At 44.0% G+C, this 16,828-nt stretch overlaps 1 protein-coding gene across 12 annotated transcripts in view; it reads right to left on the bottom strand.

Annotated features, from left to right (window-relative positions):
• Positions 1-5,234: 5,234 nt before the first annotated feature.
• Positions 5,235-16,828, bottom strand: part of SEMA6D (semaphorin 6D) — a 450,579-nt gene continuing 438,985 nt past the window's right edge. For 8 of the 12 annotated variants that reach the window (XM_082198353.1, XM_082198354.1, XM_082198356.1 and 5 more), the window contains 2 exons: positions 13,865-14,032; positions 5,235-9,737 (listed from right to left, as the gene is read on the bottom strand). In XM_082198353.1, the coding sequence (XP_082054479.1) occupies positions 8,434-9,737; positions 13,865-14,032 (1,472 nt within the window). In that variant the 3' untranslated portion in view covers positions 5,235-8,433. The remainder of the gene's footprint in view (positions 9,738-13,864; positions 14,033-16,828) is intronic. The other 4 variants (XM_082198357.1, XM_082198348.1, XM_082198347.1 and 1 more) reach the window with 1 other exon arrangement.

Genomic DNA, 16,828 nt, shown 5'->3' with positions numbered 1-16,828 from the left:
GGTTTCCCTAACCACTCTGGATGGCTTCTATAATGGGAATTGGGGTTGCTTGTGCGTAAACTGCAAACTGCTCCAAGCTAGTCGTATAGCTAAAACTTTCCCTGGTTTGACAGCCCTTGAAACACGACTGTCTTAGTCACTGGCAGAATCCGTTAGTGGGCGTCTCCTAAACTTCCTCCAACATAGAAATTCCTTGACTCCAAGTCTCCTCCTAGATTCTCTGCGCGGAAGCCTTCTGCGCAGCATGGGCGTGCCAAGCGAAGGTCCAGTGCTCTCTCCACTGATTTCACTGGAAGAGTCTCGGAGCCTCCTCTCCGCAGTACTCTCCACCTTTCCTTCCTCCCTGGTGTCCCCTGGATTTCCTTCCCCAGAGGAAGCTCTCTCTCTCTCCTTGCTAGTTCCCTCCCCTGCATCATTGGAGCGTCTTACCTCTCCTCTCGCCTCTGATGGCAGTTCCCTGACAGCTTCCAACAGAATATTAAAACAATATGGCATCAGACATAAAAAGCTTACCTAAAGAGGGCCGCCTTCAGTTGTCTTTTAAAAGTAAAATAGTTGTTTATTGCCTTGACATCTGGTGGGAGGGCGTTCCACAGGGCGGGTGCCACTACCAAGAAGGCCCTCTGCCTGGTCCCTGTAATTTCACTTCTCACAGAGAGGGAACTGCCAGAAGGCCCTCGGCGCTGGACCTCAGTGTCCAGGATGGATGATGGGGATGGAGACACTCCTTCAGGTATACAGGACCTTCAAACGTAGAACTCCTTCAAATGCAGGACTGTCAGCCCTTCAAAAAGAGAACTGTCTATACTAGTGCTTGTGGTCACCCTGCACCCATTACCATGACAATAGGTGTTTCGGTTTCCAATTTTAGATGTAATTACATACTAACTGCTGCTGAATTCAGGCCCCATGTGCACTGTACATCTGAAGTAGTAGCATACCACTTTGAACCGCCATGGCTTCCCTCAAAGAATCCTGGAATCTGTAGTTTGTTAAGGGTGCTGAGAGTTGTTAGGAGACCCCCTGCTGTTCCTTGGGAAGAAGGATTGACTGTTAAATTACTCCTAGAACCGTAGCTCTGTGAGGGGAATTCTAGGAGGAAAGAACAGAGTATGCATGCAATCAATAAAAACTTCCTGAAATGTCCCCTCTAATATTTGTCTTGCTTGGAGTACGTTATGCCTCTATCAGACAAGATGATGAAGGCCTTCACATATCAGGGACGGGAGGCTCTCAAAATTGCCAGACGAGCTGAAGCAAGCGCTGAAAAGAAGCAAAACTCAAGGCTCAGTTTCCCGTCTCTGACATTGGGCAAGGTCGGAATCGGACAAAAAGCATCGCTAGGGCCCTATTATCACCCTGAACTTAAGCTGCGGAATCTTTATGTAATCATCTCAGTGGAGAGCAAGAGTGTGAAAAGACTGCGAGCATCAGGATAAGTGGGGTATTCTGTGACCCAGTGTTTCCAATCAGGATGCATGTTGCACACTTGGTTAGATCCCGGAAGGAGTTTGAGCCTCTTTCTCCCCTTCAGATATTTCCTCTCTCAGGGTTGTTGTGAGAGGAGAAGTGGAATAAGCCCATGCCCCTTGGTTTTTTTGAGGGAGAGGACCAAATGTGATGGATAAGGACTCCCTCGCCACACATGAACGAACCCAGACACTGTGCTCTAAACTACACTAAATCTGGAACTTATTCCTTACCATTAACCCAAATGGGGCTGCTGGTGGAAGGAAGTACCATAAATAAGCTGGCAGGGCTTTGATTCTGGTGGTTGCTCTGCCATTGAATTTCCCCCTCTGTCTGCTGCTCTGTTAGTCTTTGGGTTGAGACCCTAAAGGTCAAATAACTTACCTTTTTTAAAAGTGTGTTTCTGTGCAGATTTTCTCTGACCCGAAATTAATTTTGCAAGAGTGGCAGAGTTTGGTTTCTGGAACAGGGATTAAAATCACAAGGACAGGACTAAGGGCCAAATCAGATGATGCATGTAGTGAAGTCCCATGTTGCTGCTGCTTGAGATTAAATTTGCTAGTGGCAGTGGAGAATCAGAATGGGAACTATGCTGTGTGTGTGTGAAGGATGGGTGAACCTCCCTTCCCCCATGATGCTGTGTTTACAAAAAGTACCCAACTGAAGCTGCTATTTCCCCAAGAGCATAGCCCTCATTATTTTGCATTTTTTTAAAAAAAGCAATAGATGAACTACAACTAGAGTTTTGAGGGGAATAATTAAGTTTGACCCTGATGTTGGTGAGAAACTGGCAATGCTTATGTGCTCCCTTCTGCATCTCCATATCATGCTTCTTTGATACAGATGTGGGTGGCACTATGTTCTAAACCACTGAGTCTCTTGGGCTTGCCGACTGGAAGGTCAACAGTTTGAATCCCCGCGACGGGGTGAGCTCCCATTGCTTTGTCCCAGCTCCTGCCAACCTAGCAATTCGAAAGCACGCCAGTGGAAGTAGATAAATAGGTACCACTGTGGCGGGAAGGTAAACGGCATTTCCATGCGCTCTGGCTTCCGTCACAGTGTTCCGTTGCACCAGAAGTGGTTTAGTCATGCTGGCCACACGATCCAGAAAGCTGTCTGTGGACAAACATTGGCTCCCTCAGCCTGAAAGCGAGATGAGCGCTGCAAACCCAGTCACCTTTGACTGGACTTAACTGTCCAGGGCTTTTTTTACTTCTTTGAGATCTACCATCTTTAAATACACTACATGCTGCCAACTTTTGGGGGTCAGTGGGCATATATGTAAATTTGAGAAAGTGTCATGGGCACAAAAAATGGGGGTGTGACATAACACAACATGGCTGCCACATCTAAACAAGGCAGGACTACAAAATGGTGTAGACATTGTTCACTATACTCACAGAAAGCAGCTCTTTGTACAACTCTGTCTCAGATGGGTGGGTGGGCAGGTACCCAATCTGTACATTTACTGAAATATGGACATGTTTGATAAGCCATGCTTAATGTAGAAGAGCAAACAAGGTCTCATGCTTTGTGGATTTTTTTTCAAGCATATTTGCTTTGGGGGTACGATGTTGGTGACTTCTGAAATAAATAGATCAGTGGAAAGACACCGTGAATACTCAGCTGTCTCTTCTGTAAAGGAAACTGACGTTTTAACAGCAGTTCTTAGTACGCTGCTGCTCAGATGGTGTATGTATGAACAGAACAGTATTATGAACTTAATTTTAAGCACGTGCACATCTCTTGGCCTGTAAAAAGTTGTAGGTTAAGCTTCCATGTATTTACATTTCATACTCAGCCCACCTCCTCAGGTTAGCACGCCTTCTTCTTTCTTCTCTCCCTGAAAGTATGCAGTGCTTGTTGTCAAAGGAGCCAGGAAATTTGATCCCTTTGGTAGATTTACCTTTGCTTCTTTCTCTAGAAGAATTATACCAGTAAAATTCAGCACCACTGAAGAAACTGGATGAAATGGGTGGCACAGCAGTTGTCAAAAGCTGGCCAAGAGAGCCCTGGGAGGTGGTAGTGGGAATTTGTGTTCACTGCTTGTACAAATTATGTGCCTCCCACAACAAATGTGGGTGCCCGTGGGATCAAATGCATGCTTGTTCTACTAGTCATTGAGATTGTGGCAGCTCAGTGTACATTAATAAAATCAGGACTCTCCACGAATTTTATTTAAGGCTCAGTATAGACATTCCACTCACACAGTCAGGATTTGTTAGCATTTCAGATTCAGGGAACACTGTGCAACTGGTGCTACAAAACCCCTTTTTAAGCCTTAAGCAGCAGAACGAGGCCAGGAGAATTCAGAGGTGGGAGAATAGACTGTGCCACTTCACACCGCATGCAGATGGCGGAACACATTTATGAATGCTCCCTTATGTGAGCAACTCAATGCAAACAGAAAGTTAGCACAGCAGGGGACAGAATGGGCTGCAGAACCTTGTTCCCCAATGGGCTAATTCTTTCATTTATTTTTTTTTAAAAAAACTTTCATAAAGGTTTTTGTGTATGTGTGTGGGTGAGTGTTCAAAAAGAATTAATTTCCATACATAGATAGATAATCTGGAGTGGGGAAATGGATCCACAGACAAATGGATTGGATGGTGCGGATAAAGGTAAAGGTAAAGGGACCCCTGACCATTAGGGCCAGTTGCGGACGACTCTGGGGTTGCAGCGCTCATCTCGCTTTACTGGCCGAGGGAGCTGGCGTTTGTCCGCAGACAGTTTTTCTAGGTCATGTGGCCAGCATGACTAAGCCGCTTCTGGCGAACCAGAGCAGCACACAGAAACGCCGTTTACCTTCCCGTCAGAGTGGTACCTATTTATCTACTTGCACTTTGACGTGCTTTCGAACTGCTAGGTTGGCAGGAGCTGGGATTCAGCAACAGGAGCTCATCTCATCGCGGGGATTCAAACTGCCGACCTTCTGATCGGCAAGCCCAAGGCTCAGTGGTTTAGACCACAGCGCCACAGATCGAGGGTGGCTAATCTCTGAGTGACTCCAACTGATTACTGTGGGCAGGACTGGCTCCATGTTTGAAGGAGACTTCGATGGGTGCTCTCCTGTGTAGATGGATTACCTGTAGCATAGCAGAGTGGTAGGCTGTTTTCTTTAACTGTAAGAAGATGCCAGCTGTCATTCATCATTCCCATGACGATCCAGACAGCATGTTTATTTTGGGGCATCAAGGGGAAAACAAAATGGCAGCTGGGATTCGATATTGGTGGTGACAATGAGGACTGGCACACACACTGTCAGGGTGATGTGGCTCCAGCAGCTGCCCAAGGATGCCACGGGCCAAATATGGATCAACGTCTGTAATCTGGAGGACTATTGGGTCGGGGTGTCATAATATGCCCAGTATCCCTGCCTATTCTATGCATCAGGTATGAACAGTGAAAAGACACAGAGGTAAATGCAGTTGCCCATCTTGAAACTTCAGAAACAGGGTTAAAAGACTAGCATATGTGTAGGTTGTATGTGTAAGTCCTAGGAAAATAACAGCAAGCTGCATTAAAAGACGTAATGCCACCAATTCAGTGGGTTCTTGGAGATGGCAGGTGCTATGTTGTATGAAATGAACTCCTCCTCCCAGCATGGATGGCTATACTTGCTTCAATAGATGGGTCCTGACCAGAGGGCATTGGCAATGGGCTGCAGCTACCTATGTGCAGTTTCCCATTCATTCCCAAAAGCTTGGCATAGGGATTGGGTTATGCTCACTGCTTTTAAACGTATAATCAAGTGAGATGCTTGCTACTTTTGAATAGTTTATTTTGACTTTACATGCGGTGTTAAAAACCCAAAAGGACGTATTATTTACACATCCACAATACAAGTTTACAAGATATCTATACATGTTAAAGTACTCTATAGACCATATAGAGCAGCTTTCATTTTTTTTTAGGGTTACTTTTATAAGCTGTACCATTAAAAAAGATACAATCTGCATTTACCTTTGCACAAATGGATAAAGCATGTTTATTTATTTATTTTTTAATTAAAAAAAAACAAACCCCAACCCAAAGCCCAACAAAAATTATAAATTAACAGAATAAAGACTATGTTGAATGTTAAAAAGATTTCAACATAAATACTGAGCGAACTCACATTACCATCTAACAAGGCAGCACAATGTTACAGAAAGTTATTTGGGTTCACATAACATTTATGTTTCCGTTTCACACAAGTATGTATTATTCATTACTATTTGTAAAGTGAAGTCAATTCTTTTTTTTTTGTCATTTGATTCTCATTTTAAAATTATTAGTTGCAAGAGTGAAAATATTTTTAGGTGGGGGGGAAACGATCCTAAGTATTTTTGGAGGGGGAAGTAAAGGTCTTCAATGGTCAACATACAAAATGGAAAAGGGAGAATAATTCTATATATTAAGGAACAAGGATCCCTTTTATTTGAGACAGAGACGGAGATATTTTCTTTCCCCCCTTAACATGAAATAGAAGCCAGTGTTTTGGATGGAAGGTACTTGTCCTATCAGCTCACGACTATCCCCCTGTGTGGGCTATACGCTGATGGCAACGTTCAGCAAACAAGTACCAGGGCATCATTTGCAAGCTAAGATCACCATCTGTGATGAACATCAGCTGCAAACACGTACCATAGCAGCCCAGTAAGACGCGTGCTCAGCTTTAGCAGGTGTTCCATTACCCCAGAAACCTCATATGATTTCACATTATAACTGTTTGATCCTTAAGCTAGTTAGGGGTGGGATGTTTAGCGCGAAAAAGGTTGATTTAATGCTGCTGTCTCCTCAGCTTAGAGGCTGCCTTTTCATTGTTAATTAATTGTTCTTGTGGGGATATCCCCCCCTCTTTCTTTCATCTTTTCGGATACTGTTGAGAGAACTTACAGCTGGCATGTGGGGAATTGTGATGTGCTGTTACCGAGAACACTTGACAGGGGTTTAGTAGGGTTTTCTTTTAAAAAAAGGAAAGAAAATCATTTTCATGAATAAGGCACAAAATGCACAGATCCAGGTAAACACACAGAATATTTACAGAATATTGTCATTACCGGCATGACTATGGAGAAACCACAAGCTAAACAAATTGATTGCACTACTGTCAAATTTTTCTTGGGCGGATCCTGCCAAGCCTTACTGATGTATCTTCATTTCTGTTGGAAAGGGCTAGAAAATAATATTAATAATGTGAACATCTTATTCCACATTTCTCCTCTGTCTTTTCTTTTGTAGAAAAGGGACATGGCTAACATATGCCTCACACGTAAACATCTCAGAGTGAGGAGGGCCACGCTATGATGGTGTAAACCAGCCTTCCTCCACCTAGTGCTTTCCAGATGTTCTGGTCTGCAAGTCCCATCAGCCCCAGCCAGCACGGCTGTGTTGTCCTCCAAAACATCCAGAGGACACCAGCGTAGGAGAGGCTGGTGTAAGCACTTGCCATGGATGCAGGGAGCAGTAGTTCCTCTTATCCCACATTGGGCTAAGCAAATATACAAGCCATAGGTTTGCTCCTCAATTCCTTGTTCGCTAAATACAGGTGGGTACATGAACAGCCCTGGCTTGTTGGGGGCCAATGAAGCAATTCTTTGCATCTGGAAAATATTTCCTTTTTTCTCTTAGGGTCTTTTCTACTTGGGAATGTCACGTTTCCCCCTTTCGTTGCCCTTCTCATTCCCCCTGCCTTTCTTTATTTTGTCTCGGTTTGGGGGAAGGCGGTGTTTAAAAACAAACAAATGAACTGCTTTTTGAACCAGGGAGTCTGACCATAATGGAAACTTTGTTCTGGATGAAGAACAGTTAGAAGTTCTAAAGTTTGCATTCAGGTTGGGAAGTCAGGTGGACTGAAAGACCAGCAGAGCACTGGAGATGGGGGAGAAATCAATTTGGTTCACATTTTCATGTTAACCTACCTTAATTTGTGCTTCCCGAAGCACCATGCAAGCCCTTTGGAATTTGCATTTCTCTGAAGTAAAAATTTCCAAACTGCTGCAGAAATTGGCCGAACTGAATATCAGGAAAACTAGAAACCAAAATGGACTGATCTAACCATCCCTACTGCCGTGGACTTCTATTAATGCTACACTTGGAAGTTAGACATCTGACTCTATAGCAGCATAATTTAGAATGAGCACATTTGCACCATTTCACATAGTAACTAGTTCTGCCCAGGGCAGAAATCTGACAGCACAAAGCTTCCCGCATGAGATCCGCTGTACACCTCATGCAATCCAAAATAACCTGAACCAGAGCCATCTGTCTGTTTAGTCAAACTCAAATGTAAACGTTTCTGTAACTTAAAAGATGCAGTGAGATTGAATACCTCCTAGCTTTGTGCGCACACTCACACCCTCACACACAAACACCTTTATTCTCATCATAAACAAAAATGTCATCCTTTGGAGGAAAAGAAAAATGCTACAGTTGGACGAGAGACCAAAGTTCAGCAAGTTGCTTATTAACCAACATACTTGTTGAGACATTATCATTTGCTGACATTTGTGCAAGAGGCAAGGCAAATGCATACATATTAAAATGTTCACATTTCATGGGAAGACTACACATTATGGCAGTCTAAAAATGAACCCCATTTTATTGTTATCGTTATTATTATTATTATTATCTTCAAGTATTTTTGCTCGCAGATCTTTTCCCCCTCCCCCTTTCCTCCCCAAGTACTTTCGCTCAGGTAGTTCCCCCTCCCATTGTGCTACATTTCTCCTCTGCTCCAAACAAAAGAAACGTGAGGGGCCAGCACCTCCCTTTGTTATAATCTGTTGAGCAAGCTGAGCCTTGCGTTAAGCCAGGTGTGTGGCAAAAGCCCAGATGTTGCTGGAGTAAGAACAGGTTCTTTGGCGGCTTGTTCATTCTCTCTCTCTCCGTGTGTGTGTGTGTTTCTCATGACAAGCGAGTCACTGTCTTATTGTCTGTCCTGCAACACCATCCCACACCTCTTGACAGAATACGCAAGTCTCAGTAGCTGTATTTGTTCAGTGGTCTGACTGAAGGCGTCTGGGGAGCGAACGAGGGTTTGGGCGGCACGTCTGGTTTGAGGGAGGGCGTCCTCTTTATCCCTGTCCGAGGGAGCGTTCCATTGCTCGTGTAACTGCTTTGCCTAGACAAGGAAGGCTGTAGATGGACACTCACTGGTGCCCCTTGCATGTAGTCCATCTTTGAGCCTCCGGGAGGTATGTATCCCCCGCGGTTAATACTAGGCTGCCGCGACAGCAGCACGCCGTTGGGCGAGTTTAAGTTTTTAGGGAGGGCTGATATAGAATGCCGCTGCGATGAATTTTTGTGGTAGCCCCTCTGTCTTTCCAAAGAGGTCATGGGTACCGCCGGCGTGGTAGGGACGTCCACCCGTTTCGTCGGACTGTTTCGCGGAAGGGTGGATGGAGGAGAATACAAAGAGGCTTCCCTGTTGGGAACTTTAGGCGGGATCTCAGTCATGTTTCCCATGGGATCCAGCATTAAAGTTTGGTGAGCCACCTGGAGGTCTCCCATAATGGCTTTGGGGTTGCTAGGCATTTCGTTCAAATGTTTCAGGAAATCGTTCAAGGTGTTCCTGGAATCCACAGACCTCCTGTGGTCTCTCTTGCCCGATGACTTTGTGTGCGGGTGCTCCATGTTCTGCATCTTCTTGTCTGCTTTGTGTGCGTTGGAATTTGAGAAGGACATGTTGTAGTCGTGGGTGGCGTTTGGAAGAACAATAGCACTGGGGATGTGTCCGTGACTTAGAGGAGAATGAGGTGGAGGACTGGATGGGAAAAACTGAGGGCTCTTCAGAGTAGTTTCTTTTCTAGAAGCACTGAGGTTGTTCTGCGCTTTGTCCATCTGACTTTTCATAGACTGCAAAGTCTTTTGCTGCAGCACCGGCGTGGATTCTGGTGTTGGAAGAGCTGCCAGTTCTGGCGGTTGTCCTCTATGGTCCACCATCATCATGGACTTTGTGTCGGCCGTTGGCGGCATCTCTTTTCTGCTTGTTAACAAGTTTGAATACAGCTTGGGAGAATCGATATTCTGTTGATACTCCTTGACTGGGCTATCGAAGAGGCCGTTCAGCTTGGCGAAACTCCCGCTCGAGTCCGTACAGGACTGAGCTGACTCTGCGTCTTTGTGTATCTTCCTGGACTTTCTCACAAACATATCCCGGTAACAGTAAACAGCCACGCCTGCAATAAAGGCTCCCAGCAGAAAGGCGGCAAAGACGCATGTAATCAGGACATTCATGTGCACCATTTGGTTAGAATCTCCTGACTGGACTTCCCACCTGACACCTACAACAAACACATGTGGTATGGAGAGATTAGAGCATGTTTTATTCTGCATGACCGTAAAACAAAGCTTGCTTATCTTAAGCTGCAGTACTAACCAGACATAACAGAAACCTAGCACCACTGCACTTGAGAGAGAGATTTGCACAGTAGGGGTAGGAATCACAAGTCTTCTGACATTGATATCCTCCTCAGGGAGTCATTAGTGGTGTATATATACATATACCAACAGATGTTTTTAAGTGCTAAGTGGTTTCTGATGTATCTAATTCAGGTGGAGACTAAAAACATAGCGGGCACAATCCAGCACAATTTCTATTTATTTTAATGGGAGAAAGTTGAAGCACGTTCATAACTCTCACATTAACATTAACCTTAACCCCTAATCCTAACCTGAAATTGCTTGAAGTTGGCAATGATTGCACCCCATGTACGAAACAGTCCTCACTGAAATCTGAACATGTTTAGAGTTGGTCTCCACCATAATTTATCCTACATTTGATGTGTTATATTTTCCCCAATTTACACCACCAGCATCATGCATATACATTAATATGCAACATCTCTGTGATAATATGGATGTCTAATCCATTTGTCCATCATTTCAATCCAATGAAAGCGCTCCAGTTGTCCAGTTTGGTGGAATTACAGTTTGGTGGAGCAACCCCACAACACCAATACAGCCCCCCCCCCCAATTTTGGAGATTTCCCCCTTCATTCTTAATGCAGGTTTTGCCCCCTGTGCCAAGATAAATATTTCTGCTGGCTCAGGAGGCTGCCGTGCCATTATGCTGGGCTGTCAGATCAGAAGGATGTGAAATGATAGCATGGGCTTGCTGTAGTACTGTGCTGCAGTTTGGTCTTTCCACTCATCCTTTCTGGGCCCCTTGCTCTTAGCTAACTTATCGAAGCTGACCACAGGCATCAAGCAGGGCATGGCTGTTGGAGGAACCTTGCTGACCAGTTCACGTTACCCTCTTAATAGGGGTATTGTTCTACAGTTGCACCCCTCTCTGACGCCCGCTTGGCTCTTGGGATCAGGGGCCCTCCAGATGTTGTTGGACTCCCCACTATCATCAGCCCCAGCCAGCATGACCAACAAACAGGAATGATGGGAGTTGTAGTCCAACATCTGGAGGGCTACATGGTCTCCACCTCTGCTCTGGATCTTACAGCTATTACAGGCACCTGCAGAGACCTGGTCAAGCTCTTACTTGGGTCTATCTATACTTCTAATAGGAGAGAGTGCATTGATGTTGCCTACTTGTCCTTATAGCAGTGCCATGCTTTTCCTTGCTCCAGAAACCAAGGAAACTACAATATCAGCAGCTGTTTGCCTTCCTTGTTCTGTCTGGCAGCTGGTTTTTATTTTATTTATGAAAGTATTCACGATCTGCCCTCTATCAAATTGATCTCAGGGCAGAGTATAAGAAGATATTTTAAACCACCGTTCAGTTAATAAGACAAAACAATGAACAATAAGCTTTTAAAAAAAACCTCACAGGGTGGCTTATTGTTACACAGCAGAGTTAACAATTTCTAAATGACTGAGAAAATAGCCAACCTCTCTGCTACGCTGCCTTCCCAACTGCAGGCAAGAAGAGCCACCACAAGAGAGAAAAAGGAATGCTACCAGTTTGGAGAGGTCATTTTCTTTTGCAAATGGAAGCAAATCATAGTTATGGGGGTGAGCAGACAGCAGAACTACCTCTCTGCAGGCCAGGAAGGCTCTTTTTCCATGGCTGCCTTTAATGGCTGTCCGTTCTAGATGCCATCACAAGCATAAGGAGACTTCCCTTGACAGGCTGGCAATCTCTGACCTGCACCTCTGTGTCTATTAATCTAGAGAACTGGACTATATGAGTAGCATTACTACACTCTGCCAATCCAAATGCACACACTCTGTCCTGAAATATCCTTTTAAGACTCACAAATAGTAGCTGGTGTGGTATTAACATTAACGATTTCTGCTAGAAAATTGAGGTTAGAAGGTGCTACACTGCCAAGCTGCAATTAATAACTCATGGAAGGATTTCTCTTTCAATTTCCTGCCCAACTCATGAATCAGAATCAAAAGTGAGATAGGATTATGCAAATATTGTGCAAAACTCTATAATGTGCAGATTTGCATTGTTAGAACTATGCTAATATTTTTACCCCCCTCCAAAAGGAACACTTTCTCACTTTGCTATTTGGGAAGTGGTATTCTCTGCAGCTTAAAAAAAGAAGTCAAGATTACCCACGCATTTTAAGGCCTAGACTTCAGTGAGTAATGAACTTTTGGAACAGAGCATCATTTAAAAACCATCCGGCTAATGAGAGGTATTAGTAGTTTTCATAATATAGAATGCATTAAATTTTGTACTAGAAGATCAAACAATAGTATTAAAAAAGGAAAAGAAAATCAAACTTGCACGTTAATATCAGAGCTTGCAGGTTTTTGTTTTTATTTAAAGCAACCACAGACATTGCACCGTTAAGAAGATGTTAGTTTGGCAGAATGCACCTAATTGTGTTATTCGGCACAGTGGGAAAGTTAAAACAAAGAAGAGTGTTATGTGTGGTTTGTGTGTGTGTGTTAAGAGGCAAGGCCTTTGAAGAGAGTTGAAAGGTTCAGGGTTATTGGTTTTAATGGCATTGTGCAGAAGAGGGAAAAGGAGGGGAAAGGCTGAGAAAGGCTTACTACAGAAAACGCTACCGAGCGTGACTGAGAGCGCGCGTGAGCAAATCCTGGCAAAACCAGACTCGTTTTAAAGGACAACCAAGCGATAAGAAACACCTGAAGCAAATTACGAATGCGCTGCCACAATGGCCCAAAGGAAACCTGATACGTTTCGCTGAATACTTGAATGTGAAAGGTTTGCTTGAGAACTTATGACTTATTTTTTCTTTTTTTGAGAAAAGAAAGGATCATGCAGATATGTGCCATTTACTATGAGGTGTCCAGTTTGGGTATCCAGATAACAGAGGACGAGACAGTTTGGATGAGAAGATGAGGGGCCTGTTCAGATGTGAAGCTCACTGGTGACCCAGGGCCCCCCCCACTCTCTCATTTATTTTTCAGTTGTGAGGATGAAATGGGCTATTCCATTTTTGTCTTCACAACAATCCTATGTGCTGGATTAGGCAGAGAGAGAGAGAGAGCGAACATCACTCAAAGGACTCAATAGTACAGCGTCCTTTTAATGGAGGCCTCTCCAATCTGTGTCCAACTGACACCTCATAATGCAGAAGCTGCTATTTGCAGGGATTTCCCCCTCCCCAACTTCCTCATGGATACACAGATCAAACAGTCACAGTATATGAACCGCTGCCTGATCTATGTACCTACGGTCAACCATGCAGTACCACACTGCCCTTTATGGAGTACATGATTCTTCTTACATGGTGCTTAACCCACTGTTTGTGATGATGTTAACATGTGGAGTTGTTCTTAGCGGGACAGATTTAGGAAACTCAAACTCCCACAGTTTTGAGGTGTATCTCACAGAAAGACACCTTAGCGCTGATAAAGGATGCAGCAATTGGGAGGAAGCTGGTGCTGCAAGAGTTTTTGAGGGTCTTTTGTTAAAAGCCAGAATGATCTCGTTTCTGCTGTGGTGGATTAATGCGGTTACTCTGTGCAAAGGCTTTTTGCAAAGCTATGCTGCGGCGAGCCTTATGTGAGAGAGTAAAACTTTGACATTGTGGGCCAGCCAGAAGGAATCTCACAGACCCATAACAAAGTACACAAAAGGCAGTGTGGTGCAGGAGGACACTTTTCCGGGAGTAAGCCCCATTGAACTCAATGGGATTTGATGCTCGGCTGACATGCGCTGTTGAGCATGCAATAAATGCGTACGCAAAACAAAATGCGTATGCCAACAAAATTTGGCTGGGGGTGAGAATAACAGGATGAGCAGGAGTTTTCAAGAAAGTGTTCAACACAGTGATGCAAACTCTGTTTTGCTGCTCATCTTGTCTCCCAACCCCCCCTCCTCCCTGCTCTGTTGGCCAAAATTACACCTTTTTATTACATACAAAGGATGATATTGCATGCACATTTTGATAAGAACAAGCGTTTGAATTTGAAACTGCTGAAGCTATCAGGTTTCCTTTCAACCGTAATAAAACCCCTGATTAGGCCTTACCCTTCGGGACCCCTGATAATGAATCAGAGTAATCAGAGGTGTTTGGGTCATCTTGGGCTACAAATTTCCGGGAGCCAGTCACTTTAGGTTTCCAGGAACCAATCACTTTGGGTGAGAAAACTGGGATACTTTCCACTGTGGTAACAGAAGTTGAGGGTAACGCCATGTCTGTGGTGGCAAACAGATTTTGCTTTTATTAATGTGCATTGCAGTCAGGTTCCTGCCCCCCACTCTATGGTGTGTGTGTGTCTTTTTTTATATGAAACCCTCAACAGTTAGTGACTTTGCACGATGACTGCTAAATTGTATTTGGAGAATAGGCTTAATAGGAGTTGCACGAGGAACAACGGCATTATACTGTGACTTGCTCTTTAAAATCAGATTTGAAGTCAGGGACAGGAAATGTATTGCGAATTATTGCCATTATTCAATGACTGTGGTGCTTAAATAAAATCAATAAGGAAGATGGAAAATGGAGGGGGGGAGCAGAATTTAGGAATGGAGGAAGCTGCCTTATTCTGTGTCAGGCTGGGTTTCTGATTCCCCCCCCCCTGTCAATTTATTATTATTACATTTATATACTGCCTTTCATCCAAAGATCACAGGGCAGGTTACGGTATAAAAACACGTAACATAATAAAAAATAAAATCATAACCTCCCACTGTCCCCCCCCCAAGTTTAAAAGGTCATTGATTGTTTCATTAGCCAAATGCCTGGGTAAAAAAGAATTTTTTTATCTTCATTACATATCTATAGGCACCAGACAAGCCTCCCTGGGGAGAGCATTCCACATTTGGGGAGCCACCACAGAAAAGGCATTTGAAGAGCTAATCCCCATTACCTAACACATTTATGATGGGGGGGGGGGATTCATTCTAAACTGAGTGTCTTGCTTTGCATCCAGCTACTGGAATCAATTTGGCAAAACAAAGCTCTGCATAGATTTATATACTATGCACACAATCCTCTGGGTGCAGAATTGAGACAAGACAGTACGGAATGCTTGTAATACATTGATTGCGACTTTATTTCCCATACTTCTCTCTGTGTGTGTTTAAGACATTTTGACTAGAAGCAATATATGTATAGAGAGGTAAGGAGCTCACAGACTTAAGAGTCATGCTGACTGAGCAAAGGTCTCACTGAGATCTCCTCCCAGACCTTCTTGCGTGTGTAACATTTAGTGTTATGGCATCAATGAGATCCAGCCTTGGGTCCAACAGGGCCTCTTCTAATGGGCCTTGGGAAGAATATGGCAGGTGTGGATGTTCTGGATATCTCACTTTCACTTGCAAAAAGGAAAAGGGAAAAAGGATTGTGCCTTGAGCTACACCTTGATATAACTGGACAAAAGCAAAACTTGGTATTCGTAGCATTCTATAGCTCCTATGCCACAATTCATGTTGACATCAGGGGTGGTGTCAATTTCTAAACCTCCTGTGCATATCTGCAGTGGAAAGCTTTGGGTGAACATGACTACAAATCCCTATTAATCGACAGTGTGGGAATCAAGTGCATCATGTCAACATTTAAAAGTAAACCTGATTTTTTTCTTCATCCATTCATGCACAGGCAGAAAGGGCACATTTTTCACACAAGGGAACTGCGACTTTCCTTCCTCCCCACCAGAATTAGTTCTTGGACAAACAAAATCCATCAAACACCATTCTTGTTTCATTACAGAAGTGCAAATAGCATCAAAGAATCGTCTGCTGTCAAACTTCCAGAAGCATTAAAAAGCATGTGGGAAAAAATTGTAATTGGCAGATAGAATTAAGGAAACATCAGAGGAGCGTACTCTGTACTGGATTGTGCTCTCATTGAAGTCCAACATGGAATTTTGCCTTTTGAAATAAAGAAAAAAGCAGCAGTCTAACCATTTTGGAGGAATTTGGGATGGAAATGCTAAAAAAAAACCGCCACCAGAAGGGAACTGATGCCCCTGTTACAAACAGGGCTTCAAAGCTTCTATTGGGAGATTCGACACAGATAAAAGAAAGTACAGTGGTACCTCGGGTTACATACGCTTCAGTTTACAGACTCCGCTAACCCAGAAATAGTACCTCGGGTTAAGAACTTTGCTTCAGGATGAGAACAGAAATCATGTTCCGGCACCATGGCAGCAGCGGGAGGCCCCATTAGCTAAAATGGTGCCTAAGGTTAAGAACAGTTTCAGCTTAAGAACGGACCTCCAGAACGAATTAAGTACTTAACCCGAGGTACCACTGTACTGCTTCACACAGCACAAAGTTGAACTGTGGAACTCCCTCCGACAGGAGGCAGAGATTGCCTCCATCTTGGATGGCTTTAAAAGAGGATTAAACGAGTTCACGATTAGGTTATCAATGGCTATGCTTGACTTCACAGCTGGATGCAGTAACACTTCCGATTATCAGTTGCTGGAAACTGCAGGAGGGGAAAGTGTGCTAGGGCTCTGCTTGCAGGTTTGCCACAAACACCTTGTTGGCCACTGGTCTGATCCAGCAGACCCTTCTTAGTTTCATGTTCTGACACCCGCCTCCTTGATCATTTCCCTCCTGTGCTGCTCAGGAATTCTGGGAAACCAAAGCACTGGGAGGCTCTGAAAGGTTCAGTCTGCCATCTTGATTCAAAGTGGTGTCCCATTGTATCCAAACATGGACAAGACCCCTGCTCCCAGGAACCTTTCAAATCACAGAATTGTAGAGTTGGAAGGGGACTCTGGTGATCATCTGGTTCCAATCCCCTGCAAGGCTTGCCCTGCAGACCAACCCCTTGAAATAGCCTGCCTTTTAAATTATCAAATTATCCAAAGCAAGTTGCATAATTTGGTTACAAGGTCTTAAGTCCAAATGCATAGTGAACAGACATGCCAACAACCCTTTAAACCTATATAGCCCACCAACTGTAAGGGCCGGTCTTGCTTGAGAATTCTCAGAAACAAATTATTATTATTATTATTATTATTATTATTATTATTATTA

Source organism: Podarcis vaucheri (genome assembly GCF_965113315.1).
Source record: "Podarcis vaucheri genome assembly, chromosome: 14".
NCBI classification, from domain to species: Eukaryota; Metazoa; Chordata; class Lepidosauria; order Squamata; family Lacertidae; genus Podarcis; species Podarcis vaucheri.
The sequence above is the reverse complement of the archived record's forward strand: the minus strand, read 5'-3'. Positions and strand labels throughout refer to the sequence as shown.